This window comes from Cavia porcellus, unplaced genomic scaffold, assembly GCF_034190915.1.
Source record: "Cavia porcellus strain 051 isolate PalLab524CR breed Dunkin Hartley unplaced genomic scaffold, mCavPor4.1 scaffold_15, whole genome shotgun sequence".
Lineage (NCBI taxonomy): Eukaryota > Metazoa > Chordata > Mammalia > Rodentia > Caviidae > Cavia > Cavia porcellus.
Genome location: NW_026947498.1, coordinates 1979884 through 2005503, shown reverse-complemented (window position 1 = coordinate 2005503; position 25620 = coordinate 1979884). Strand labels below are relative to the sequence as shown.

The following is a 25620-nucleotide window of genomic DNA, read 5'->3' as shown; positions in this document are numbered from 1 at the left end:
AAGTAAGTACCTTGGTGAAAATCTTGCAAGAAAATCATCCTATATTAACATTCTGGAGCTGGGAATATAGCTCAGCAGCATAGTGCCTGCCTGGCAAGCTCGAGGTCCTGAGTTCAATTCCTGGTTCCTTCCCCCCCCCCCAAAAAAAAGATTCTTCATAGTGGAATCCGTCAAACAACAAAAAGAAAACCAGGTGTGGTGTTGCACACCTGTAATTCCAGCACCCTGGGAGGCTAAAGCAGAAGGATTACACGCTCAAGGCCAGCCTGGTCAATTTAACAATTTAGATTCTGTCTCAAAAATAATAAAAAGAGGGGCTAGGGATTTAGCTCAGCAGCATAAGCACCTGCCTTGCAAGCAGACAGTCGTGAGTTCGGTCCCTGGTACCAATAAAAAACGAAAAAGACCAAAAAATAAATAAAAAACAATAATAATAAAAAGAGACTGGAGACATAGCTCAGTGCAATGACCCTAGGTTCAAAGCACAGCAGCACCAAAAATGAATGAAAGAATGCACCGCAAGAGCCTCCCAAATGAAAGGACGCAAAAAAGAATGTATCCTAAAAACATGCAAAAGGCAAGACAGAAAAAATGCATAAAACAGTTCCATCCTGGTAAAGTTCGGTACCACACAAGATTAAATGACATGGTTTAGGAATGCATATGGAGTCCTCAGCCTGGGGCGACCTCTGGTGGGCAGAGAAGGGGCTGCTGACGGCATAGTTGAGCAGGGTTTTAGGGTTCCTTGGCTTTAGATACCAGTGTCCAAGCTTCCCAAGGCCCGCTTCCATCTCTCAGGAGCGAGAGTTCAGCATTGGGGTTTGTTCCTTTGATTTTGTATTTGCTTTTGCAGTATTAGGGCAAACTTCTTTTTAAAGATTTTTTTTATTTTGAGACAGTCTCTCCCTGCATCACTGAATTGCCCAGGCTTGGCTTAAACTTTCTGGGGGAGGCAGGGTATTGAGACAGGGTCTTGCTGCGTTCTTCAGGTTAGCCTTCAACCCACCATATAGCCCACGATGGCCTTGAACTAAGGGGTCCTCCTGCCTCAGCCTCTTGATTGCTGGGATTTTGGCTACTGTCACCACACCTGGCTACATTTATTCTCGTACTTTGTGTTCCCTATGTTTTGGGCATATATTCTGTTTCACAGTAAAGGTTTTGAGAAATATACTCACCTTGGTTCCTATCTTGAGAATGGATTATACTCATACATGGGGAAGGATTTAAACAAGGAAACTATAAAGCAGGTGACAAATAACAGAGTTTGGGCTTATATTGTACTGGGCCTGTGGTAGCAGACATAGAAATGAATCTAGGAGGCAGTTTTTCTAGTGGGACTTGCTAATGATTTATTTCCTCTTCCTCTTTGTGACAGTTCATAAACCAGAAAAGGTCACATGGACAGAAGCAGCTGGAACCATTCGGGATGGAGTCCGAGCCTATACCGCTCTACACTACCTTTCTCATCTCTCTTCCGGAAAATCAGTGCTGATAATGGATGGAGCAAGTGTATGTGCATTGGCTTTGTTAAGAAGCAGACTAACAGCTAGGGAATTAGCTCAGCTGTCTAAGTGCCTGCCTGGCAAGCACAAGGTCATGAGTTTGACCCCCAGTACCCAAAAAAGAAAAAGAAATGGACTAACATACAATAAATGTAGAGAATTTAGAAATGAACCATCTGTTTGCCAGTTCCTTGCCAACACATTATTAACTGATTCCTTTATCAGTCTCTCATTTTGTTATCATAAAGAGCTTTCATAATAGCTTTTTTAAAAGACAGGGTCCAGGATGGATTGAAACTTGAAATTTTCCTGCCTCAGCCTCCCGAGCCGCTGAGATCACAGGCCTGTGCCAGTGCACCTGGCTATTTTCTAATTGCTTTGAATCTTCTAAGACATTAAAAAGCAAACTAGATCCCCTCCCCCAAGAGCTGGGGACCAAACCCAAGGCCTGTGTATGCCAAGCAAGCACTCTATCAATAGGCTGCACTCTCATTCAGGCCACTTTTATTCATTCCTGTTACATCAGCCTGAATAGCTTGTGAGTCCTTGAATTCATACTTCAAAATTCCTTGCCAGTTTGGTATCTAATCCCTGACAATTACGTGGATAAAGTGTTGGCATTTTATAGGTGGATCACACACAAGTTCAAAATGCACTAATTTAAACATGTTTCATATATCATCAAAAAAAAAATAGTTGAAACCATGCGTGGTTGTGATCTCAGCTGCTCAAGAAGTTGAGGCAAGAGGAACTCAAGTTCAAGGTTAGCCTGGCAACTTAGCGAGAGCCTATCTCAAAATAAAAAGAAATGGGGATGTAGCTTCAAAACAAAAGTTAAGGGCTGGGGATAGCACTTGCCTGGCAAGTGCAAGGTCCTGTTAAAGATACTAATACCTTAAAGTATTATTTTTTAAAATTTTTAAATTTTGGCTTGGATTTATGGTTTTATTTTCTACCTGGCTGTTGATGCCTTCTGCCTGGTGTCCAGCATCAGGATAATATTGTTTCCTTGAGCTTATTACCCCCTGGGTCCCAAGAGATGGAACTTTAAAGCACTTTACTGCCCGAACTCCCCTGCAGGAGCTGGGTAATCAGCCAGGCCAGCAGCAGGACAGGCCCGCTTTTCTCTTTCTGGCTATGATGCCTAACTTGGCCCAGTATCCTTGCCTTGACACAGATAACTTTACCACCACTGCTTCTGAAGGAATCAGTCAGATATTTCCACCACTAAATTTATATGTGATTTTTTTTTTCTTTCCCTGTTACATAGCATTTTAAAATGCATCATAGGAACAGTAAAAAAAGGGGGAACTTTTTTTTTTTTTTTTTTGATACCAGGGATCAAACTCTTGACCTCGTGTTTGCCAGGCAGGCACCATGCCATTGAGCTATGTCCTTGGCCAAACCCTTTTTTTTTTTTTATTTGAGCTGGGGTTTCGCTATGTAATTCAGGCCAGCCTCCCAAGAGCTGGGGTTGCAGGCATACTCCACCACACCCAGCAAGAACAACACTGTGTTAAACAGTCTTTAAAGTAAGATAGGTGTGGCCTCTGCACGACGTGTGTTAATGTGCTGCGTGTGTTTTCACACAGGCGTTCGGCACCATCGCCATTCAGTTAGCGCACCACCGGGGAGCCAGAGTGATCTCAACAGCATGCAGCCTGGAGGACAAGCAGTACCTCGAAAGATTCAGGCCTCCGATAGGTGGGTAACATCCCTTGACAAAGACTTTAGGCCCTGACATTTTATAAGGAAATCAAAGTCCCACATTGGTATAAAGCAAAGTACACAATGCCAAGTGAGTCACTTTTTAAAATGCTCTCAGTATCTGGGCTGAATCCAAATTTACTTAAGGATAATTATTTAAGTTTTTAAAACCTATGTCATCTTTGTGTTTTTCTTTGTCTCATTGTTCCAGCTTCCCCAGGCTTACATTAAGTGAAGTTTAGCAAAATTTAGCAATACATGTTTCTTCTCTGGTTTCAGTGAATAAAATCAATATATTTCTACATCACTTGGTATGTTTCTCAACTTCTTTTACCCTTTAAAATGGTCTGTTTTCTGGGATACACTGGAAAGGCAGATGATCTTTGTACACAGATGTACGAGTCAGGGGGCCAGAGGTTTAGCTCAGTGGCTTAAGCACCTGCCTGGCAAGTGTGAGGTCATGGGTTCGATCCCCGATACCAAAAAAAGAAGAAGTACAAGTCAGTTTCAGATGAGCAGTATGTGGTAAAGGCTGCTGACATCCAGGCAGCAGTGAGTACGGCAAGGAAGAAGGAAATAAGAGACTAAGAAAAGATAAATAAAAAGGAGTGGAACCAGGTGTTTAGCTCAGCAGCACAAGTACCTGCTTGGCAAATGCAAAGTCATGAGTTCAAGCCCCAGTACCAAAAAAAAGGAGTGGAGAAAGGAATGGAGAAACAAACAGATGCAGAACAAAGAGGACAACCAGAGCATAAAGCAAAGGCAGGAAGGAAGGAAGTAAAACTGCCAAGGCGATGTAAGTTTTCTCTCGTGTCCTCAGCATACTGGGGCCGGACGACTGGGAACAGCTTCTCAGAATGTGACTTGTTCCCCTGTGGAAGGACTGTCTTGGTCTTGGACCCTGACCTGCCTGACACTGAAGTCCGCACTCCCACTGTTGCCTTTTGTGTCTGGCAGAGATAACTAAGGGATGGAAGGAAGACAGTAAATACAAGGACTAAGACAGAGGAAAACAGACTTGGAAATAGGACGCGGAGGACTGGGCTTGTCAGTGAGTGGCAGAGCACTTGCCTAGCGGTGTGATCTCCAGCACCGCAAAAAGAATAGACAAAACAGAATGAGAAAGAGACAAGGGTAGCGGGGAAGGCAGTTTCTTCTGGTTCTGCTCTTCCCTTCTGTCTTCCTGCTCTCCTTGTCCCTCCCACACCCCACATTAATGTTGTACTACACTTCCAATCTAAGCAGCTCTGTGAGGAATTCTTTTCAACAAATGGAGTATATACATTTAACAGCAAGTAATAACACGCAAAACATAAACTCATCGTTGCTACTTCAATTGCATTTCAGTCCTCCCCATTTATAGCGTCTTATTAATAAATTAACATGCTGCCAGGCGTGGTGGCTCACGCCTGTAATCCCAGCACTCGGGAGGCTGAGGCAGAAGGATCGTTTCGAGTTCAAGGCCAGCCTGGGCTACAAAGTGAGCTCAAGGCCGGCCTGAACTGCATAGCGAGACCCTGTCTCAAAAAAGACAAAAAAATAAAATAAATTAACATACTTACTTTTTCTTTTACTAATAAAAATTTTCCTTTAATTAGTAAAAGAAAAAGTAAGTATGTTAACATATTAATAAAAATTTTAACTGGCTTAACAACCAGTTAAGCCAGGCACGCTGATGCACAGTCATAATCCCAGCACTCGGGAGTCTAAGGCAGGAGGATTGCCATGAGTTCAAGGATATCTTGGACTACGTGTAATCGAAGTTCAGGGCTACATGGCCTACATAGTGAGATCCTGTCTCAAAACACCCCCAAAAAATCATAACCAGTAAGAATTTGCTAAAAATAATCTTTTTCCTTACCTTTAGAATTTTTCTCCATTTTGGGGAGCAAGGGGAGAGATGGTAGATTTCTACAACTGACAAAAGATAAAACATCTAGTAGATACCATACTGCATAAATGTATTTTCGTATTTTTAGCACTAAACAGTCTCAAATCTAAATACATGTAAGAAACTGTCAGACCCCCTTTCATGTCATACCACGCGTGGGGTGTACCTACCCCCTTGCCCTCACAGGCTTGGGTCTGGCAACGTTTCCTACAAGTGCACAGGTAACCTGCTGTGTCAGCAAACTAGCCTTGGGCCTCCTTGTCCCAAAATGCCCACGTTTTCACTTTTTGAATATACCAGTACCTTCTTTTAGATTGAGCTGATGAGAAAGAATATAATTGGAATTGACTTTTCCCATTCCAACTCAGTAATTGTTTGAACTGCTTAACTCATTTCAGAGAACAGGTATCCACATGGTTGTGTTCACCTTTTCCCCTGATGTATTTGTGTTTGGTCTCGTAGAGGACAGTATGATTGCCTGACTTCCTGCCTTTTCCAGCTCGAGTGATTGACATCTCTGCTGGGAAAGTCCACATTGCTGAGAGCTGTTTGGAAGAAACAGGTGGCCTGGGAGTAGATATTGTGCTAGATGCTGGAGGTGGGTACTGTGAAATCTGAAGGTAGTCTGTGTAACTGTTTTAGTTTGATGAATTTCAGAGAAAAACCCAACTATAGGGAATAACTGAATGTACTTATTGAACTTTTGATGTGAGGCTTTGTTTTTGTATGAAGTTTTGCTTTTTGGGCTTTGGTTTTGGTTTTTGAGTACTGGGTATTGAACTCAGGACTTCATGTATGCTAGGCAAATTACTGCGAGCTACATCTGCAACCTGAGGCTTTGTTTTTAACTAAACACGTGTCTGTTTAAATTGGACCCTCATCAGTTTATTCCCATTGTAACCCTTGTCTAACTGGAGAAGAGGCTGTGTTTGTCTTTGAAAGCATAGGCCTTAGGGCCTTGGGTGATGTCACACACCTCCAAGGCTGAGACAAGAGGATTGCTATGAGTTTGAGGCCAGCCCAAACTACATAGCGAGACCCTGTGTCAAAAACAATAAATATGTAAAGCATAGGTCTTCAAGTTTAACTAACAAATGATGTATTTCTATAAAAAACCTAAGAGTGCACTTCGCACAGCTGCTTCCAGGTGCTTAGTGACTCTCACGTGCCACATGTGGCTGCCTGTTTATTGCATGGTTGACTTCTGTGCTCTCTGCTTACAGTACACATGGAGGTTTGCTCCATTTTCTCTTTCTTGAACTTTTTTAGTATCTATTTCATAGCAGCTAATCTGTACATACTTAGGTGATACCATCACTTCTAAAGGATTAGTGCAAACAGCCTGCAAAGTGCTTCTGTTTATACCTTGTAAACACAGCCTTGGCCATCATGGATGTTTCTTTTAGAAGAAAAAACACAAAACTTTTTAGGACAGACTGGTAAGCCTAGCACTCTGGGAGGCCGAAGCAGACGCACTGGAAGGTCAAGCCTAGCCTAAGCAACTTCATGATTTAGCAAGACCTTGTCAAAGTTCTTTTAAAAAAGACTTGGAGAGCTGGGCATGGTTGTGCACACCTATAATCCCAGCACTCAGGAGGCTGGGGCAGGAGGATCACTGAAGGTTAGAGGCCAGTCTAAACTACATAATGAGACTATCTATAAATACATGAATGAATGAATGAATGAATGACTTGGGATGTGGCCCATTGTGAAGGGATCAATCTACAGTGCCAAAAAAAAAAAGATTTAAAATTAACCCAGCAATCGAATGAATATATACTTCATTGACATTTTTAAAAATGTATTATTTTCAGTACTTACGTCAAAGTTTAACTACCTTGAGTCTATAATGTTCTAATTCCAAAGCAACTCATTCCATTATATTAGGCTATGTTGTTATAATTAACATTATAACATTACACTGTTTCCTTTCCAAATACAAGTAAACTATATTTAATTTATTTCATTTATTTTTAAATATAGGAAAATTTTATGACCAGTTATATTGCAAAAAGTACAGTTTAAGATACTTGATTATGCTGCATGTTGCCTTTTTTGAGAAACATGCTTTGCATTCCTGTATTAAAAAGTGAAGAACTTGAATAAACTTAGTTGAAGTATTTTAAAATATATTTCTTCTCTCTTTTTTAACTCTTATAAGTGAGATTATATAGTAATGATGATGAACCACCTGTAAAATTACAGCTACTGCCACATAAGCATGATGTCATCACCCTTCTTGGTGTTGGAGGCCACTGGATAACAGCAGAAGAAAACCTTCAGGTATTACCAGAAGCAGAAAAGCATTACTATTGCACCAAAGGAATGTAATTCACACAAAATAAGGCCTAATTCTTATTTGAGGCAAGGTCTGGCTCAGTTAGTATTAAATTCTGAATTTAACCTTACATTTAAAGAAAGGTAGCTTTGTTTGGTGTGGTGTTTATGTTGGTCAAAATGTTGAAACATTACCTAGTAAGGGAGTTCATCCAGTCAGAATGAATTACAATTATATGTGTTGAGTTAAAAATAATGGCTTATATCCTGCAGAGTCCTCTGAGAATACCAAAAAAAAAAAAAAAATAATAATAATGGCTTATGGATTTTTACTGTAAGTCTGACATCTGTGTCTTTTTTTTTTTTTTTTTTTTTTTGATCCTGGGACTCGAACTCACGATCTCTTGCTTGCCAGGCAGGCACTGTGGCTGACTCCTCAGGCCTGACTTTTGAATTTTTAAATTCTATTTCAAGTATTTTTGTCCTAGTAACAAATGTTGACAAAATATTTCTGTGTAAGATTATTACAGTTTGCTAGTATGGAAGTTGTAATTATTACGTATATGCACAGATAACTCCCAAAGTTACATTTTGCAACAGTTATACTTAAATAGTTACATCATAGTTATGCAAGTCCTATGTTTCTTATATGCGGGTCTTTACTGACTTTACAATATAGTCATGAAGGCAGCTGCTGAGTGAAACAGCAGAAGCCACACAGATCCTCAGCACTGGTTCCCCCGTGCTGTGTCAGCTTTGCGTCTGCCTTATCCTTGCACCCTGCTGTTTTATGATTTTGCACCATGAAATAGAAAACAGTGTAAGTGTGCTGATGTTTTTTGTAACTTAGACATTAACTTGTGTAGAAGTTTTGTGGTTCAAGATACCAAGCATCCTCCTGCTGTTTAACTCACGGTAATTGATTGGTCTTTATTTATTCTGTTGAAGTTGGATCCTCCAGATAGCCATTGCCTTTTCCTCAAGGGAGCAACTGTGGCTTTCCTAAATGATGAAGTTTGGAATTTGTCAAATGCACAACAGGGAAAATACCTTTATATCCTTTTTTTCTGGTTGAGTTTCTAACTTAAAGTGTATCTTGTGCTCTGCTCACAAATTCGTTCACTATGGTAAGAAATGATAATTAGCTGCTCACTTTCCTTGCATACGCCAAGGTGCTCCAGATGCCATGCAGGTTTTCATTTAAACATGAGAACAAGCCTGTGAGCTTGTAAGTAGTATTATTATCTCTGTTTTGAAGGGAAGAAACTAAGTCATAGATAGAGTAGCACAGCCCCAGGGACACAGCTGTCAAGTGGAAGAACAAGTCACACACAGGCATTCTCCTTCCTTCCTGAGTAGGCCATAAACAAAGTGGACAATTTTGTTTTTCACGTGACCGTACACATTCTACTTGAAAGGCTGCACAGTTACCACACAATGGTACCAGTGCATAGAACATTTTAGTGTGCTCATCTGTAGGAGAGTTGGTTTCTACAAATATCAGTGCTGGGAAATCTTCATAAAATGAGGATGCATCTGTACTTTTTAATTTATTTATTTATTTAATGGTTGATTTTTGAGTGTCAACCTGATCTGTAGAGACCTACATCTCTATTCCTTTTTATTTTGTATTTTAAGATAAAGCCCTGCTAAATTGCCCAGCCTGGTCTCAAGTTTGCAGTCCTCCTGCCTCAGCTACCTAGTAGCTGGGCTTATGGACATGCACCCATATCCAGCCATGTCTGATTTTGTTTTTTTCTAGTGTTTTGTTTTGTTGTTTGAGACAAATTCTTGCTATGCAGTTTAGGCTGCCCTTGAAACTCACTAGGTAGCCCAGGCTGATCTCAGATTAGTGTCAGTCCTCCTGCCTCAGCCTCCCCAAGGCTGGGATTATAGATGTACGCCACCACTTCCAGCTCTCTATAACTGATTTTTTTTTTTTTGTCTTTTTCCTTTTTATCAGTACCAGGGATCGAACTCATGACTGCCTGCTTGCAACGCAGGGGCTTATGCCGCTGAGCTAAATCTCCAGCCCCTATCAAAATACTTAATTTTTATATTATTTCAATTGTAGTGGCACAATTAACTGTTCTACAAATTTTGAGCATGCCAGCAATCAGATTAATCTATAAATGTATACATACCTAATGTCAGGACTAAATACTAGCCATAGTGCAGAAGTTAATGTGCATTATTCCATCCTTTGGGGTAACAGTGATCATCAGTTGGGCACTGGGCCTGCTGGTCTCACCACTTGTTCCATTATCCCACCAGCCATTTCACATCCTTTCTCTGCCTTGGAGATAGACTGACGGCTCACTGAATTTCTGTAACACTTAGCATTTCTGATAGTGCAGAACTCTGAGAGAGTGAAAAGGTGACCTGCCTAGCTAGCATCTTCTGCTTACTGGTTTTATTTAAATTGTTTCTCCTTTCGTATTGCCTTAACAATCCTTCCAGCCACGCATCTTAAAAGAGGTGATGGAGAAGTTATCGGCTGGTGTTTTTAGGTATGCTAAAGTAATCAAATTGTTTCTGTCTACTTTCCTGTTCTCTGGGGGATATGGTGGGTATTTCATTTTTGTTGCTGCTTTTTTTTTTCTTTTTCTTTTTTATCGGTACCAGGGATCGAACTCACGACCACACACTTGCAAGGCAGGCACTTATGCCACTGAGCTAAATAAATCCCCAGGCCTGTTGCTGCTTTTATAGTATACCTGTGGCCTCCACATTTTATTTAGGTTCAGTGGTGGCAAACTTTGGGCCTCTTTTGCCACAGCAGGCTGTTTGTTTCATTGAAGGCCCCCAAAGGTTTACCATCACTGGGTTAGACACTCTTTAATTTCTGAGAGCATAACTGGTGGTGTGTGCTGGGAAATCCCAAGACAAAAATAGCCCGTGAAGTTTTTCTTCTGTGCCATTCTTCACCTCAGCCTTTGCTCTTCACCATCATCCCTCCTGAAACAAAAGAATCCATGGCTTCAAGAGAAGGAAAAATATGTTTGTTTCTTTGTTTAAATTAGATGTGTTTACCACTTATCCATTAGGGAGAGAATTTTGTGAGTATTTTTTGCCTTGAAACTGAAACCACTTTTTTTTTTTTTTTTTTATCGGTACCGGGAATCAAACTTATGACTGCCTGCTTGAAAGGCAGGTGCTTATGCCGCTGAGCTAAATCTCCAGGCCCCCCTTTTTTTGTGTGTTTTTGAGACAGGGTCTCTATGCAGTTCAGGCTGGCCTTGAGCTCACTTTGTAGCCTAAGCTGGCCTCAAACTCACAAGGATCCTCCTGCCTCAGGCTCCTGAGTGCTGGGATTACAGACATGAGCTCCCACACCCGTTTGAAAATTTAACCACTTTCAACTATATAAATACTAACGGACAAGTTCGTTTGAGTCATTTAGTTATACAACTGCTATAGGAGCTGTCAACTGCCATCTTGTCTATTCTGTTCATCTGTAACTACAGCTGACATTTCTAATAATTTTCCTTCCTCAGACCTCAGTTGGATGAACCCATCCCACTGTGTGAAGCAAAAGTTTCCATGGAAGTTGTTCAGAAAAATCAAGGAAGAAAAAAGCAAGTTGTTCTATTTTAATTTTCTTATTTCTTAGACCTCAGTTGGAAGACCAGTATTGTAAGTGCAAATTTTCCTTGAAAATTGAGAAAAAATCAAGTAGGAAAAAAATCAAGTGGTCTCATTTTTAAGCATGTTTCCTTGTTAAGATGTTCAGTTATTTGATGTATTTGGGAAATTTTTGCTTATGCAAGTGATCGAGATAATTCTGTATTTAACATCTGAAGGGAATATTCAGAAAGACTTTTTAGTTATTTCTATACATTTTGCCACGGTTACAAGATTCTTTCCATGAAGAAAACTACTGCTTTCAGTAAAACTTACACTATTCCATTGATAAACCTGTTATAGGCCTTTGCTGTAAAGGTTCTGTCAAAGTAATGTTACTAATCTTTTATGAATCCATTGTTAATATCTTCTTTAACGAGACTCTGCAGTCATTTGAAGCATTTGAATGGATTTTCAGGATTTTCAAAGGAGCTAGGCCATAAGGCCTTAATTTTTGTTTTCAAATACTCATTCACTTGAAGTTTCTCAGGATCAAACAAGCTTGTAACTGCGTGCTACAGCTGCCAGCCTTGGCATAGGGCTCTAGGCAGACCAAGCCTTGAGAAGGGGGATGGCAGGTTGCTGGCAAGCTGCATTTGGAGTGTGCTGACTTGCTGAGTTCCCTTTTGGGGAGCGGGCTGGTGTGGCTCTTTCCCCACCTCTCCCAGTCGCCTGTGCTCTCTGAAAGTTACCAGATCAGAAGCCCCACACGCCCCACGCAGAAGCTCAAGTGTGACGTTTGCTTTTTATCCAGGCGCCATACCGGGGGCTGATCACATCCCTGTGGAATTAAAGCAGCGTCCACCTATTTCGGTGTCCAACAAGAAAGTGTCCACTGGTGCCGGACCAGCAACGCTGCACCTCGCGATCAGAGCGCGGCCCACAGCCCAGCACTGGGGCTGTAGGGTGCAGTAGGAGACCAGGGCCAGGGCGTGGCCTCGCAGGGGTGGGGGGGGTCCCACTCCGCACGCGCCTCGGTGACGCAGCCACTAGGGCGGGACTTCCGGCCGCGTCCAATCAGCGCCGAGGCTGACTGCGTAGGGGGCGGTGCCAGCGCGCGCGCGCGGGAAGTGCGGGGCGAGAGACCGCTGCCAGCCACCGCTAGTCATGGCCTTTCCTGTCTCCGGCTACTCGCCCAGTTTCAAAAGACCCCCCGAGATCTTGCGCCTGCGACGCAAGCGGGCCCGGACCCATGAAGCTGCTGCCTCCTCGTCCCCAGAGCTGCCGGGCCCGCGCCTCGCCGCCCTCACAGCGGGGTTGCCCCTCCGCCCTTTCCCGGCCGCGGCGGGCAGAGGCCGCTGCGCGCCTGAGCCCCGCCGGAACCCCTTCGCCCGCCTAGATAACCGGCCTCGGCCTGCCACGCAGTTCTGCGGCCAGCAAGAGGTGTCGGCCCCGGTGAGTGTCGCGGTGACCGCCTATAGGACGGGTGGGAAGGTTCCCAACGGTGCAGGCGGGAAGTTCTCGGGAGCGCCCACCCTGCTGGCCGCGCGGGGGTGGGGGGGGGCACCTGTGGGGATGGAGGAAGGATTAGCCTAAGTTGGGTCAGAATTTGCTAGCCTGTTGGATCTTTTAGAATCGATTATTAATGCGCCGAACCTGGAGCCTTGTTTCTTTGTAATTTTTTTTGCTATTAAAGTTCAGACACAAAAATGAAGTGAAACACTCGTTTTTGGATTTGGATGTATGTGAATTGGGGCACATTTCTTATCTACTGAGAACCCTGCATGCCAGGGGCTGCGGCAGGATTGCTAGGATGTCCAGGTCCAGTTTGGGCTGTGTAGTGAGTTCAAGATCAGCAGTAGCAAAACCCTGTCTCAGAAATCCAAAAGTAATAAAAGTAAAACTAGTCAATCGTTTCGGTTCTAAGAGGATGACTTTTAACCTCAGGTTTTAGATTCTAATCGAGAAAATGACTTGCTATGGGAAGAGGCGTTACCTGAAAGAACTGTTACTGAACTACACCAGGTAATACTTTTTTAATGTCATTAGAACATACATTATTTGCACTTCTCAGAAAAATTTTGCATAGGAAATAGTTTCACAGTCTACCTGGCGAGTGACCTAGGATTGAAAACATGGCATCATTTAGGTAAAGAACTTGTAGCGTGCCTGTGGTCACCTACACAGAAATAAGCAATAAGGATGTGAGGTATAGTAAATGTGAGTTTTCCTTTTACACCACCCGCTGCCCTGCATGCCCAACTTCAAAAGGCTTTAAACACATCGGTTTTAAACACTTTCTTCTTTGGATAATGTGCCGGCTCATCACCCAAAAGCAACCCTCAAGCTCAGTTACTTCTGCTGCTCTGCTAACTTTTTAAACCAGATCCCCAGATTACCATCACAGGTTGTAATGAAACATTGAGCCGCATTGCTCCCCTCATTGCACACATACATTCTTTTATTTCCTTTACTGTATTCTGTTTTGATTCTGTTGTGATGGCTTGATAAATGCTTGGTTTGTCCTAATGGGGACAGCTGGAAGAGCACCCCAAGATCCAGTCGTCCCTCTTTATAAATTAATGGCTTTGCATGGTGTTGAAGAATTCTGAAAGAATCCTTGTAACATAGAAAAAATAATGACTGGAAGAAGCAATACAGGTTCAGGGTCAGATTTTGGGTGAGGAAACATTTTTTGATGGGACCTACATAAATTATTCACAGGACGACCAGGTTGGCTCTGTTTCAGAGCCTTAAGAGATGCATTTTTGAATACTGCTAAGATTTCTATTTTGATAACATGTATAGTATCATAAAGAACTGTTAAAACTACAAAATGAAACCTGACCCTTTTCTAGCACCACCTCCAACAGATGTTTGCATCTTAGAGATAATCATTGTCAAGTTTATCTTTATCTGCTTCCAGCCTTCTTCAGTGTATAGTTCTGTTTTCTTTTCATGGTACTAGGGATTGCATCTAGGGCTTTGTGCATGCTTGGCAAGTGCTGCACCACTGAACTGTATTTTCTGTGTTATTTATTACACTATTTGTATAATTTTGATCATAAGTATTTTGATAAAATCTTAAGATTGGTTTTTCTTGAAACTAAATTTTTGTGTTCTTTGTTTTTTGAAAGACTCCACATGCATTATTCTCTGAATCAGATACTCTCCTTCCAAAAAGTAAAGAGTTACCTGTAGACTGGAGTATTAAAACTCGACTCCTTTTCACCTCTTCTCAACCCTTCACCTGGACAGATCATTTGAAAGCACAGGAGGAGGCACAAGGTCTTATGCAGCATTGTAGGGCAGCAGAGGTTACTTTGCCTCAAAGTATACAGGTAATTCTGAAATGAAATGACTTTTAAAGTAACAAGTGTAATTGGCAGGCTGTAATTGCTGACTAGAAGGGCAAACCTAAACAAGCCCCAACTAACAGCTACTAATGAGTTTCAAGCAAAAAATTAAAGACTTTTAGACTCAAATGTTTGATATATCCAGTCTCTCTAATGAAATTGTATATTTTTCATGGTCCAAAAAACAACGTTTTGTTCCCTCTGAATTTTAGGACCCCAAATTCTCTACTGAGCTCCGTTGTGCCTTCCAGCAGAGCCTTGTCTATTGGCTCCACCCTGCCTTTTCTTGGCTATCACTGTTTCCTCGTATTGGAGCTGATAGGAAAATGGCTGGAAAGATAAGCCCTTGGTCAAATGATGAAACCTTGCAACATGTACTAATGAGTGACTGGTAAGATTAATAAAAAGATTTGTACAATACAGTAGTGAAATTTTATTTTAGCAGTTTCCTCTCCTTAGTCTTTCTGGTTTGGGAGGTTTTTGGTTTTATTTTTATTGTTTTTTGGAACAAGGCCTTGATACATAGTTCAAGGTGGTCTTGAACCTAATATGTAGTCCAAACTGGCCTCGAACTTGTGGCAGTCATCCTGCCTCAGCCTCTTGGGATTAGGCATATGGCAGGCACTGTACCTTACTGTATTTGTGACATGGAAATTTGTAGGATCTCTCTGTCCCAGATTTTATCAGAAAAATGTAAATAATCAACATTTAAACTTCTTGCTTGTTTTTTAAGCTGTCACTATTACAGTATGAAACATATGTGTAAGATTAACATACATAGACAAATACAAATCTTTAATGTTCTCATCAGTCATTACATGTATTTATAAAAGTTGTTCAAAGTCAGAAGTTACCAAGTTTTGTTATTTAAAAAAAATGGTTAGTGTTTAAATGCTCAGCACTGTAAAAAGTATTGAGAAGTCACCAGAGAGTTTGAGTTGTTTACAGCCAAGTGATACATAACTGCAGAAATTTAAGCCAGCATCTGTGCAGTATTTGTGTTGGGTTGTTTTTTGTTTGTTTTTATTTGTTGTGTTTTAAACTTGAGTGTCAGATTAAAGTATCAGATCAAATTTTAAACATTGAGTTAAATGTTTAATAATACCTAAAGAAAATTATTTTGCTCATAGGTCTGTGAGCTTTACTTCTCTGTATAACCTGCTGAAGACAAAACTCTGCCCCTATTTCTACGTTTGCACCTATCAGTTTACTGTCCTGTTCCGGGCAGCCGGACTAGCAGGAAGTGATGTGATCACAGCTCTCATATCTCCCACAACTAGAGGTTTAAGAGAAGCTATGAAAAATGAAGGTAAAGTTTAAAGTGATAATAGTGCAATACTGTAAAAGCTGAAGTTTGAATTACCTTTTAACTATATTTTTCCAAAAGTGTAGTATCTCTAGATTTCTATGTTTTTCTGCATTTGGTTGAACTGTCCCTTAAGCATAGTTTTAAATGAGTGGTGTTCTCTCTGATCTCAGCAGTAAAATGGACTGGAAAGTTAGTATCAGACCATACTCTGTTTCTACGGGGCTGGGGATTTAGCTCAGCGGCATAAACGCCTGCCTTGTAAGTGTGTGGTCATGAGTTCGATCCCTAGTACCGATAAAAAGGAAAAAAACCAAAAAGTCTTTTTACAGAACAAATTAGCTATCTCCTGCGTAACGTTTTCAAAATAGCTCACCTCACCAGGCATAATTGTGAATACCTGTAATCCCAGCATTCCGGAGGCTGAGGCAGGAGGATCAGTGCAATTCGAGACCAGCCTGGGCTACAAGCTCAAGGCCAGCCTGAACTGCATAGTGAAACACTGTCTCAAATAGCCCGAAAAATAAAAAGTAAATTTTTGAGAAATCTAATTACATTTTGAGAAAGTAAATTAGAATACAATCTAATTTTTGAAAAGATATTCCATGTACTGCTGTTTCCTAAAGCATTTGTTTCAAAGAGAAATGTGAGGACGTTTTTGTATGTTGTAAGCTACATAAGAAAAGTTTGAAGACAGACCTTAAGAGATGGAAGTATAAAATTTTATATGTCAAATGTGATATACTCTTTACTAGTGATGGCAAGCCTTTTAGAGCTTTCAGTGTTACTAACAACCCCCTGCAGCACACATGCCATAGGTTTGCCACCATTCCTCTGCATTCTAAGTAGGGCACTACTGTTAAAGTAACCTGAGTTGTTTTTATGTTCTTATTTAGGTATTGAATTTTCTCTGCCTTTAATAGAAGATGATGGTCATAAGAAGAAAACTTATGGAACAAGCTCAGGACGTGGGGAGTATGTGATTAAAAGAACTATTACATCCAGTGACTTATGGATTCAGTGAAATTGATTTGTAAAATTACCAGCTTTGTGAAGTGAAGATTGTAACTATAGCAATTTCCTAGGGAGCAAGCAATCAGTGATGAAGATGAAGAGGAAAGTTTTTCTTGGCTGGCAGAGATGGGCGTGCATGATAAAATTAAAAAGCCAGATGTACTCTCTATCAAGCTGTATCCTTTAAGTTGCTATTAACAAGAATTAATTTTTGAATTAAGTTAATGAACAATTTTTAATTTATGGTTTTTAATAACTATAATTTTAAATTATCTTCAGTGTATCTTAAAACTATTAAATTAATAGTAATAAATTATGAACTCACACTGTTTTTAAGTTTGTGGGAGGTCACAAGTTTTTGACTAGGTTTTATTGCCAGTTTCTAACATTCAGCGAGTCAGCATATTGATTTACTGATTATGAATTTTGGAAAAGAATGCTTTTAGCTGATTCATAATCAGATTACTCCCCTCTTGGTGTAGGATTTGCAAAAATTTCCTTGATTGTCACCTTTAGGCGTAAAGAGAAACATGAAGTCCAAATGGATCACAGACCTGAGTCCGTTGTTTTGGTGAAAGGAACCAACACCTTTACATTGCTCAACTTCTTGATCAACTGCAAGAGTTTAGTTGCTACCTCAGGTGCACAGGCAGGACTTCCACCAACCCTTTTATCACCTGTAGCATTCCGAGGTGCCACAATGCAAATGCTTAAGGTAGTGAAAAGAAATTCTCCACTTCATCAGCCTTTGTCGCATAGCTCTATAGAAGCCTGACAGTAGTACTTCTTTGTGTGTATGTTTTGTCTTTTTCAGATAGGGTTTCGCTGTACAGTTCAGGCTAGCCTTAAACTCACTATAGCCCAGGCTGGCTTCAAACTCACAGAGAACCTCCTCCTTCAGCCTGCCACATGCCAGGATTACAGATGTAGGCCACCATGACCAACTCAGTTTTGTGGTGTTTTTTTTTTTTCTGAGACAGGATCTGCACATGTAGTCCAGGCCGACCTCAAATTGAGGGCTGGGATTATAGGTATATGCCACCATGCCCAGCTCTAAGTATGGTTTTAGATTTATAAAAGAGTAAGTTGAGGCATTTTATACTTTATTTTCACTTTCCACCTAGTTCAAAAAAATTCTTGACAATTATATGAGAATGTATTTTTTTTTTTCCTAGCACCAGGGATCAAACCCATGACCTCACACTTGCCAGGCAGGCGCTTATGCCTGGCTATAAAGAATATATCATGAAATATTTTGCTTGGGTTATATTTTCACAGAAATCCCAAATGCAAACATTGGGGGAAAATTTGGACATTTTTATTTTTGAACTCAGATTCCCAGGATGGCCTTGAATATGCATTCTTTCTGTCTCAAGAGTTACGATTATAGGGGTGCACCTGATGGCTTACATGCCTGTTCCGCTTTGCCTGACCTCTTAAGAATTTTTAGCTAAGAAACAGAGGCCCAAGATACAATGATGTAATTTTTCTTTTTAATTTTTATGAAGGCACGGAGTGTTAACGTGAAGACACAGGCTTCTACTGGGTATCAAGATCAATTCTCTTTGGAGATTACTGGTCCAATTATGCCGCACACTCTACATTATCTAACGAGCCTGCTCAGATCTTCACAGAGTGGGTCATTTTCTGCAGGACTGTATCCACATGAACCAACAACTGTATTTAATATCTGCCTGTCAGTGGATAAAGTACCAACTAAAGTAGGTAGATTCCTTTTGTCAGACTTAGTTGTAGGTAGTTTCCTCTTAACTAGCTGGAGGAAAGAAGTCATTTATGAGATGGACTTGAGCTTCAAGTTCTATTTATTGTACCAAATGGAGAAAAGGAGGTAAAAAGAATTAAGATGTATTTTATATATATATATATGCAGCTCTCCACAATGAATGTAATCATGTACATCATACACACTAATAAAAGTCTAGTAAAAGTATCATACTAAAACCATTAAAGGAATAAGTTATTTTTGAGGTCAGTTTTATAAATTTAAGCTATTGTGCTAGTAAGAACTTAAGAAATTTCTGTAACCTTAAAAAAGGCAACCATTTTCATTGCCCCCTCAGATCCAGTTTCTTTATAGTTTGTGAAAGCTTTATTAGGGGATTTATCCATATTTAATTTTCAACATGTCTAAATGTTATCATGTAGATATAAATCTGTGTAACTGCCATGTTATCAGTTGGCTGTAAAAGTAACATTTTATGGTTTGATCACCATACAAATTCTTAGAATCTTCTATAGACAGTGAATTACAGGAATGAGCCATTTGTCAGTCTCCATGATACTCAATGTTCAGAGGCTAACATGTTTTCTCAAAGACTAAACTAAATGTGTACATATTTCTACAGGAAGTTGCGAATAAGGAGCTTGCGAACTGTGGGTTGCACCCTAAGACGCTGGAACAACTTAGTCAAATACCATTACTGGGGAAATCATCTTTACGGAATGTGGAAATGAATGACTACATTTGTAATTGGAGATCCTGAACACCAAAGTAAGCCTAAAAGGAATCTTTGAGGAAAAAAATCTCCTAGCAAGGAAATTCAAGATTCTTTACCTTTGTCTTTAAAGAAAGGAATATATTTTACAATATTGAAATGTTTAGAACATTCACTTCTTACATTAGTTTTATTATTTACATGCATTGAGCAATATAAAGGTTTTAAATGAACATGATTTTACTGTTTCATACTAGATTTTCAGGTATGAAGATGCAGTTTTTCTTAAGCCCCAGGTAACTTGAATGAGGAATCTATAAGCCTACAAGCAATTTGTAAATGGAGTAGAAAATCAAATTAAACTCAATGTTTCCTTACAAATGACAAATTGAGACTAAATCTGTAGCAGTTATTTCATGAAACTAAAAGTACAACTTACCTGAGAACAGGTTACTGTTTTATAAAAGTAGAAAATGATGTAGACACCATGTCTGAGCTGATTATAGATGCTTTCAGTGTCTTAATCATTTATAGTTCCTCTATTCTTAAATATAAATTTGCTTTTTAAATACATGCTAATAAACTCAGATAAGAGATTATTTTGTACTCCATATAAACAGCATTAAGACTTCTTGGATGTTCAGCTGTAATGGCAAAGTACTATTTAATGTGTTTACAAGGTGCCTGGGCATGTTTGTGTGTGTGTGAGTGTGTGTTTGAAATTGTTTAAATAAACATACTTAGATAATAGTACTTAGTGAAGATGTGTATGTTCACTTTATGATCCAGAAAATAAAACACCACATTTATTCCAGAGAAGTTTGTATTTGGGCCTTAAGCTTTTGAAAATAAAGTTTAGAGACATAGCATATGAATACCACTGTAATACACATGAAATATTCTATCAGACCCTAAAAATTAACATAAACTTTCTCATAGTCAACAAAATAGTGGCTGGTTGCCAATTTTATTAGGTAAGTTGGTTACAGCGTTTTATTAATTATTTTACGTCTACCTAGGTGTAGCTGAAATTCAAAATGCACATCAAAGTAAAACTATATCACAACTCAAGCCATACTAAATGTACTTGGCCTCTGCAGTAGATTTCTAGTCAAGACTTCATTTTGACTCCCTTCTTATGACTCAAGTGACTTTAATGGGAATGCAGGACTTAGTGCTGATCATCACACAACATATCACTTTCTTTTTATAACCTCTACAAAATTTTAAAGGAGGATGGTGGCATTAGCCCTATGGAACAGATCTTGATTACCTCAATAACACTGGCCCAGTATCTGTCCAGCAGAACCCATTTTGAAATAGTACAAGGTGCACAGCCCTTCACTGATTACAGGCAAGTGTTACAGGCAGCCTAGCCATAAGGAAGGGGAGTTACATCATAGTACAAAATACAGTATAAAAGCGTTATTTAACATTCCACACTGAAGACTACTGATGCCTTCAAACAATTGTTTGGATGTTAGCCACTTAAACAAATACATCACTAAGGTAAACAATATAAACATACCAAAACCCTGTATGGTTAAATACAATTTCCATGGTACAAAAATCAAAGCCTGGAGATGTTTGTACAGATTGCTTTTTACACAATGTCTTAAATTGCCAAATATTTACAACATTAAAGAGGAAATACATTTGTGATGCAGAGTAAAATTATCTGAAATGATTAATATAAAACCTCAATCTATCTACGTGAGGCACTCCTGAAGCAAGTGGCATTAGCCATGAGGTCCTTTGGTACAAGGCCCATTGCTTGAAGAACCACAGTAGCTGCTGTGGCTTTAGCATGCTTCTTATTAGGGCTGGCAAAGCTGGGCTGGTAAGCGCTTCCATTTATCAATACCTATTCAAGAAAAACATACAATTGGGCTGGTAAGGGCTTCCATTTCTCAATACCTAGTCAAGAAAAACATACAATAAGAACAGCATCAAACTTTAATATCTATTAGCTTTGTACTTTTTCACTAAATGCTAGAAAATATACATAACCCATACTATGCAGTTTAAATTACTCAGCCCAAAAGCAACAGATTTGAAAAAATGGACTGCAAATTAAAAGCAGTTTTCTACATTAAGAAGCTTCATATAAGTAATTACATTAATTCCCCATATTCCACTCACTAGAGGTATCGATAAATTACTTGCCAACTTTTGCCCATATCTTCCCCTCTGATTTTTTTTAAATTGTACATTCACAAATACTATTTAAGCTTAAATGTTGGTTTAAATCTCCCACCACTCTAGCTATTCATTCATGTAACCCACAATCCACAAAATACTGATTGTATCATGTTTGTCCCCTTCACCCTCTAACATTAAATCATCAAATTAAATATATACTATTAGTGCAGAAATTCATATTTACCCTAAAGAGAAAATGTTTGCGATGATCAGGGCCACTATCATGGACCAAGAGAAATTCAGGTGGTTGCCACCTTCTCTTATTACAGATTTCCATCAAGGCAGACACAGGATGTTTGCCTGCAAAGAAAAGCAGTCATTAATTATTTCCACCAACTTTCTCAACAAAAATGAATTCAGGGTATGCATGGGACAAGAGGATAATGAAAAATGTTCTCTTACCTGATAGATCTTTCATTGCAGCAGAGAAGTTCCCAGACCTCTTTTGTGCTCTTTCTCCTACAGCAACAAGACCTAAAAAAAAAGCCAATGTTCACTAAATCAGTATCAAAGCATCATTTTAAAAGTGTAGCAAAACAAAAATGCCTGCTGTAGAAACCTGAATCTTAGACCATGCCTTCAATATTCATAGATTGACATAGTGCACTTATCAATGTCTAATTTACCATTTCAACATACTTTGGTATTAAAAGTTTCATAGAATGTATCTATAAGTAGGATGAATAGGTGTACAAATCAAGTGTCATAAATGAATCCAGGTTTACTACTTTATGTAAGGCTTAAGAAGTAGTGGCTACTGATTGCATTAATTTTACAGGTATTCTCTCTTTAAAAATGACATGGACTAGAGATACAGCTCAGTGGCAAAGCCTCTGCCTGGCAAGTGTGAGGCCCTAGATTTGATTCTTGTTATGCCCACCGCCAAAAAAAATCCTTAAATAAATGTTTGGTTACATACAAATGAAAAAATATCTCCAAGGATAAATGCATCCCCTTTACCCTAACAAAACCTTCCTTTCTAAAACTGAGATGTTTTCAAGAGACAAAATAAATTCTGCATAACCTCCCTCCATGAATTTATTACAAAGGGAAGTAATATGAACTCAAAAAATCTAGAAGTTTTTCAATCAGTCCTTTGTTGATTACATGCAAGTATATTAAGCTTTCCCGATCCTATCCTGAGCAGTGAGCGATCATCAGAAATTACACCCAAGTCATGTTGCATAATTCCAAGGAAAGTACCCCTTGGAATTACATAATACACATTTGGCATACACTTGGCCTATTTCCAAATTCACTGTAATGACTGACTTCCCTGAACCTACCTTAACTGTTTTGATTCCAAAGATAACAATTTCCTGTTCTTAAAACTTGGGACTAAACAATCTATTCAAGCAAGCAGCCATTTATGATTCCAATTATATTATTCCAATTTTTTTGTTTTTTGTTTTTTTGCGGTACCAGGGATTGAACTCACAACCTCGCACTTGCCAGGCAGGCACTTATGCTGCTGAGCTAAACCCCCGGCCCTCCAACGGAATATATTAAAGGAACCAATGGGCTGTTACCTGAGGGTACTAAGTAGGTTAATACTCAGCAGCTACATGAAGGCTATACAGGTCTTCTCTCCAACCCCTGCTATATGAAGATAACAGCAAAGTATAGTAGCGACAACAGTTCCAATGTGCCCAACACAAGGCAACACAAAGAGCTAACAACTGTTATCGGCTGTGTTTTTAGTAGCGGGTTGCTCCACTACTCTTCAACCTTACTATGACCACTGGTGTGAAAAAGACAAGCAAACAGAGCTCGTAAAACAAAGATAAATCAGTACACTAAAACTACCTAAACTGTAGAAGAAAAATATCGAATCTTAAGAGATAAAATCAATTATGTGGTCCCTGTCAAGAGAAAATGGAATCCCAAATGAAATGTAATTAAATTTGTAGCCAAAATTAGGTTAAATGAAAACTTTCATATATGGCAATTCTCATGAAGGATGCCTCTGAACAACTCTATTGTCTCCAGCCATAAAAAAATATGCTCCTATGTATGAAAATGAGTTAAAAACTTTTCCTGACCCTGCAGTATACAAGAAATGCCTATAGTTCAGGATCACTAGGATTAAAAGATAGTTAAAACCCTGAGTGTTGAAAGAGACACAGTGAACATTTCCAAAAAGAATTTGTTACCTTTTCGGTCTGTCTTAAAATCAACTAGGATAGGTTCTTTATTTCCTTCTTTGTTTTTTCCTAGTCCTTCTCCTTCTCTCCAGCCCATTTTTCTCATCAAAACGGCTCCCATTCCTCCAGTTACTGGGGCTGCTCTTAAGAACTGATCCTATCCAAAGAAAGAAAGGTAAAATGTCCCCAATTTACAATTGGAACTTAACTATAGACTCACTCACTGGTAACTTTGTAAAAAGAGAAATCTTATTTTACTTCTAGATCTGTTACAATTAAATTTATATGCTTCTATGTACTTAATACATACTGTAGTATATATGTTCTAATTATTTTCACATTACGCAATTTTAAAACAGTAGTCCCTCATTCCCCCCTCCAAAAAAAAATAGAACACTCCTGTTTTCGTCCACTATTTAGGTTCACTGGTATCTCTTCTTAGCTTGCAAAATAAAAAGAAGGCAGTGTTAAAACAGTCAATAGTATTAATTGTCCCAAGTGTACCTAGTTTATGAATAAAGCCCAGAAATCATTTAGAAAGTTTGGACACTGAAGAAGTATACTGTTGCCATCCAAAGTTTTTTTTCCCCCATTCTACTACGCATGTATAAATATTTTTACTTAGAAAATCCCTATGAAACAAACTCTTTAAAATTACACTGTAATAAACTGAAGGTAATCACACAAAATACCCTGTAAGTATACCAAAATGAACTGGAACTCTTTAAAACCTAGCTTGATGTTAAAAGACTTTTAAAAAACTCCTTAAATGTTTACATACCTAGGCCTCGGTAGCAGCAGTGTTGTGACTAGTACGGCTGGCACTGACCGGGGCAAGAAGACAGCTACAAGGATTTGGCCCTGAAACAAGTTTCCATACAGAGGGGTGAAAGTTCACAGGTTATTCTGTGAACAATCAACTCTCCTGTATCCAACCCACTGAACCATAATTTCCATCAAAGCAGCAAACCACTTAATGTCATAAGATGCACAACTATATACATTAGCATGGTCGACCATCCATTATTTTCCACATTTTAAGAATATTCAATGCCTCATTTAATGGGCATCCACATACATGTAACAAACTGCTGAATTCTAATGCTGATCTACAAGGCTGTTTTTTTTTAAAAAAATGATTTGAAACTCACATCCCCCAAATACTGTATTTCACCTTGATTCTGAATTTTTGGGTACTGTTCTCTAGCAGACAGAGCAAAAGTGATTAACTTATCAACAGAGGTAATCAAAACTTTTTGTAGCTCAAAAAGAGTATGTATTATCAGTTCCTTCATTGATAAGTTAGTATTTTTAAAAATCATTTGTTACAGTTATAAAACTATGTAATCTTTGTTTCCCAGCTTTATAATTAAGTGCTGGGGAGAAAATCATGCCAATGATTTATGATTTGACATTAAGTTCAACAAGGTGCTCTGATGGAAGGAGGCAGCTGTGGAGGTAAAAACATACCCCTGGTTCAGTTCCTTATTTGGTGCAGGCCATGCAGTGTAGATGTATAAAGAGAAAAGTTAGCTGATGCTTGGATGTCAACTGCCTTGATGCTACACACCTAGAATGACTTTTACTTACTTCCAGGTTCATCTGCCCCTCTTTTCCAGGAAACAATCCTAAAAAAAAGGGCAACTGTGCAGACAGAGTATAAGATAAATCCCCAAAGAACCCATGTTTTCAATTGTTCCTGTTCTCTAGTATCTTCACCTGTTTATTTTACCCAGTGTGTATGTAACAAAAATGCTGGTTAAGGTGACCACAGTAATAACACAGTATGTATCAAGTTATGTCCAAGTAATTTCATTCATAAAAACAAAAACTCCTTTAATAACCATTTTAAATATTTTACTTAAGAATTAATATGGACCAAACTTATTTATCTAAAAATGTACTGCAATAAATGAAAGAAGAACATCTATGTTAGAGTTCCTTACTGCTTTTAAAATACAGAATGCAGGGCTACAGTAAGGCAAAACGAGATGAATGAGCACTTGAGCAAGTATCTAAAGTATATTTAATGTCCAGACGGTATCTACTAGAACTGAATTTCAAATAATTTTCAGCCGCCCAATGACTTCTAAATGTTCTAGCCCAGATGTAAAATGTTCTTTCCTAAATACTAAGCAAACATTCTGTACAACTGCTTTTTTCCTAAGAGTAGTTTTTTTCTATAATTTAAAGCGTGG

At 39.2% G+C, this 25620-nt stretch overlaps 3 protein-coding genes across 14 annotated transcripts in view; 2 read left to right on the top strand and 1 right to left on the bottom strand.

Annotated features, from left to right (window-relative positions):
* Cryzl1 (crystallin zeta like 1) overlaps window positions 1-11943 on the top strand; it is a 42774-nt gene extending 30831 nt beyond the window's left edge. For 4 of the 8 annotated variants that reach the window (XM_013142035.3, XM_013142039.3, XM_013142017.3 and 1 more), the window contains 7 exons: window positions 1379-1512; window positions 3098-3209; window positions 5603-5701; window positions 7265-7386; window positions 8329-8434; window positions 9845-9890; window positions 10878-11380. In XM_013142035.3, the coding sequence (XP_012997489.1) occupies window positions 1379-1512; window positions 3098-3209; window positions 5603-5701; window positions 7265-7386; window positions 8329-8434; window positions 9845-9890; window positions 10878-10977 (719 nt within the window). In that variant the 3' untranslated portion in view covers window positions 10978-11380. Of the gene's footprint in view, window positions 1-1378; window positions 1513-3097; window positions 3210-5602; window positions 5702-7264; window positions 7387-8328; window positions 8435-9840; window positions 9891-10877; window positions 11381-11758 lie in introns of those variants that run through there. The other 4 variants (XR_010039260.1, XM_013142020.3, XM_013142042.3 and 1 more) reach the window with 4 other exon arrangements.
* A 159-nt stretch (window positions 11944-12102) lies between these two features.
* On the top strand, window positions 12103-19829 carry Donson (DNA replication fork stabilization factor DONSON). 3 transcript variants are annotated; one of them, XM_003462219.4, is made up of 10 exons: window positions 12103-12399; window positions 12892-12969; window positions 14082-14285; window positions 14513-14691; window positions 15431-15609; window positions 16503-16581; window positions 16692-16796; window positions 17137-17335; window positions 18129-18341; window positions 18987-19829. In XM_003462219.4, the coding sequence occupies exons 1-10, from the start codon at window positions 12112-12114 to the stop codon at window positions 19122-19124; spliced, it is 1662 nt and encodes a 553-aa protein (XP_003462267.1). In that variant the 5' UTR covers window positions 12103-12111; the 3' UTR covers window positions 19125-19829. The 3 variants fall into 3 exon arrangements, with proteins under 3 accessions (XP_003462267.1, XP_012997467.1, XP_063080513.1); XM_013142013.2 differs by lacking the exon at window positions 14082-14285; XM_063224443.1 differs by lacking the exon at window positions 18129-18341.
* Window positions 19830-19881: 52 nt separating this feature from the next.
* Window positions 19882-25620, bottom strand: part of Son (SON DNA and RNA binding protein) — a 32072-nt gene continuing 26333 nt past the window's right edge. Inside the window, exons 9-12 of one of the 3 annotated variants that reach the window (XM_063224429.1) lie at window positions 23432-23579; window positions 21681-21752; window positions 21463-21578; window positions 19882-20993 (exon numbers count right to left, since the gene is read on the bottom strand). In XM_063224429.1, the coding sequence (XP_063080499.1) occupies window positions 20934-20993; window positions 21463-21578; window positions 21681-21752; window positions 23432-23579 (396 nt within the window). In that variant the 3' untranslated portion in view covers window positions 19882-20933. Of the gene's footprint in view, window positions 20994-21462; window positions 21579-21680; window positions 21753-23431; window positions 23580-24203; window positions 24284-25620 lie in introns of those variants that run through there. The other 2 variants (XM_063224428.1, XM_063224431.1) reach the window with 2 other exon arrangements.

What these genes read in the sequence shown, in the direction of transcription:
- Donson (XM_003462219.4), top strand. Translation starts at nt 12,112, where the DNA reads ATGGCCTTTCCTGTCTCCGGCTACTCGCCCAGTTTCAAAAGACCCCCC. An exon ending in CTGTTACTGAACTACACCAG is followed by an intron (nt 12,970 to 14,081) that starts GTAATACTTTTT and finishes GTTTTTTGAAAG; the next exon opens with ACTCCACATGCATTATTCTC. An exon ending in AGAAGCTATGAAAAATGAAG is followed by an intron (nt 15,610 to 16,502) that starts GTAAAGTTTAAA and finishes GTTCTTATTTAG; the next exon opens with GTATTGAATTTTCTCTGCCT.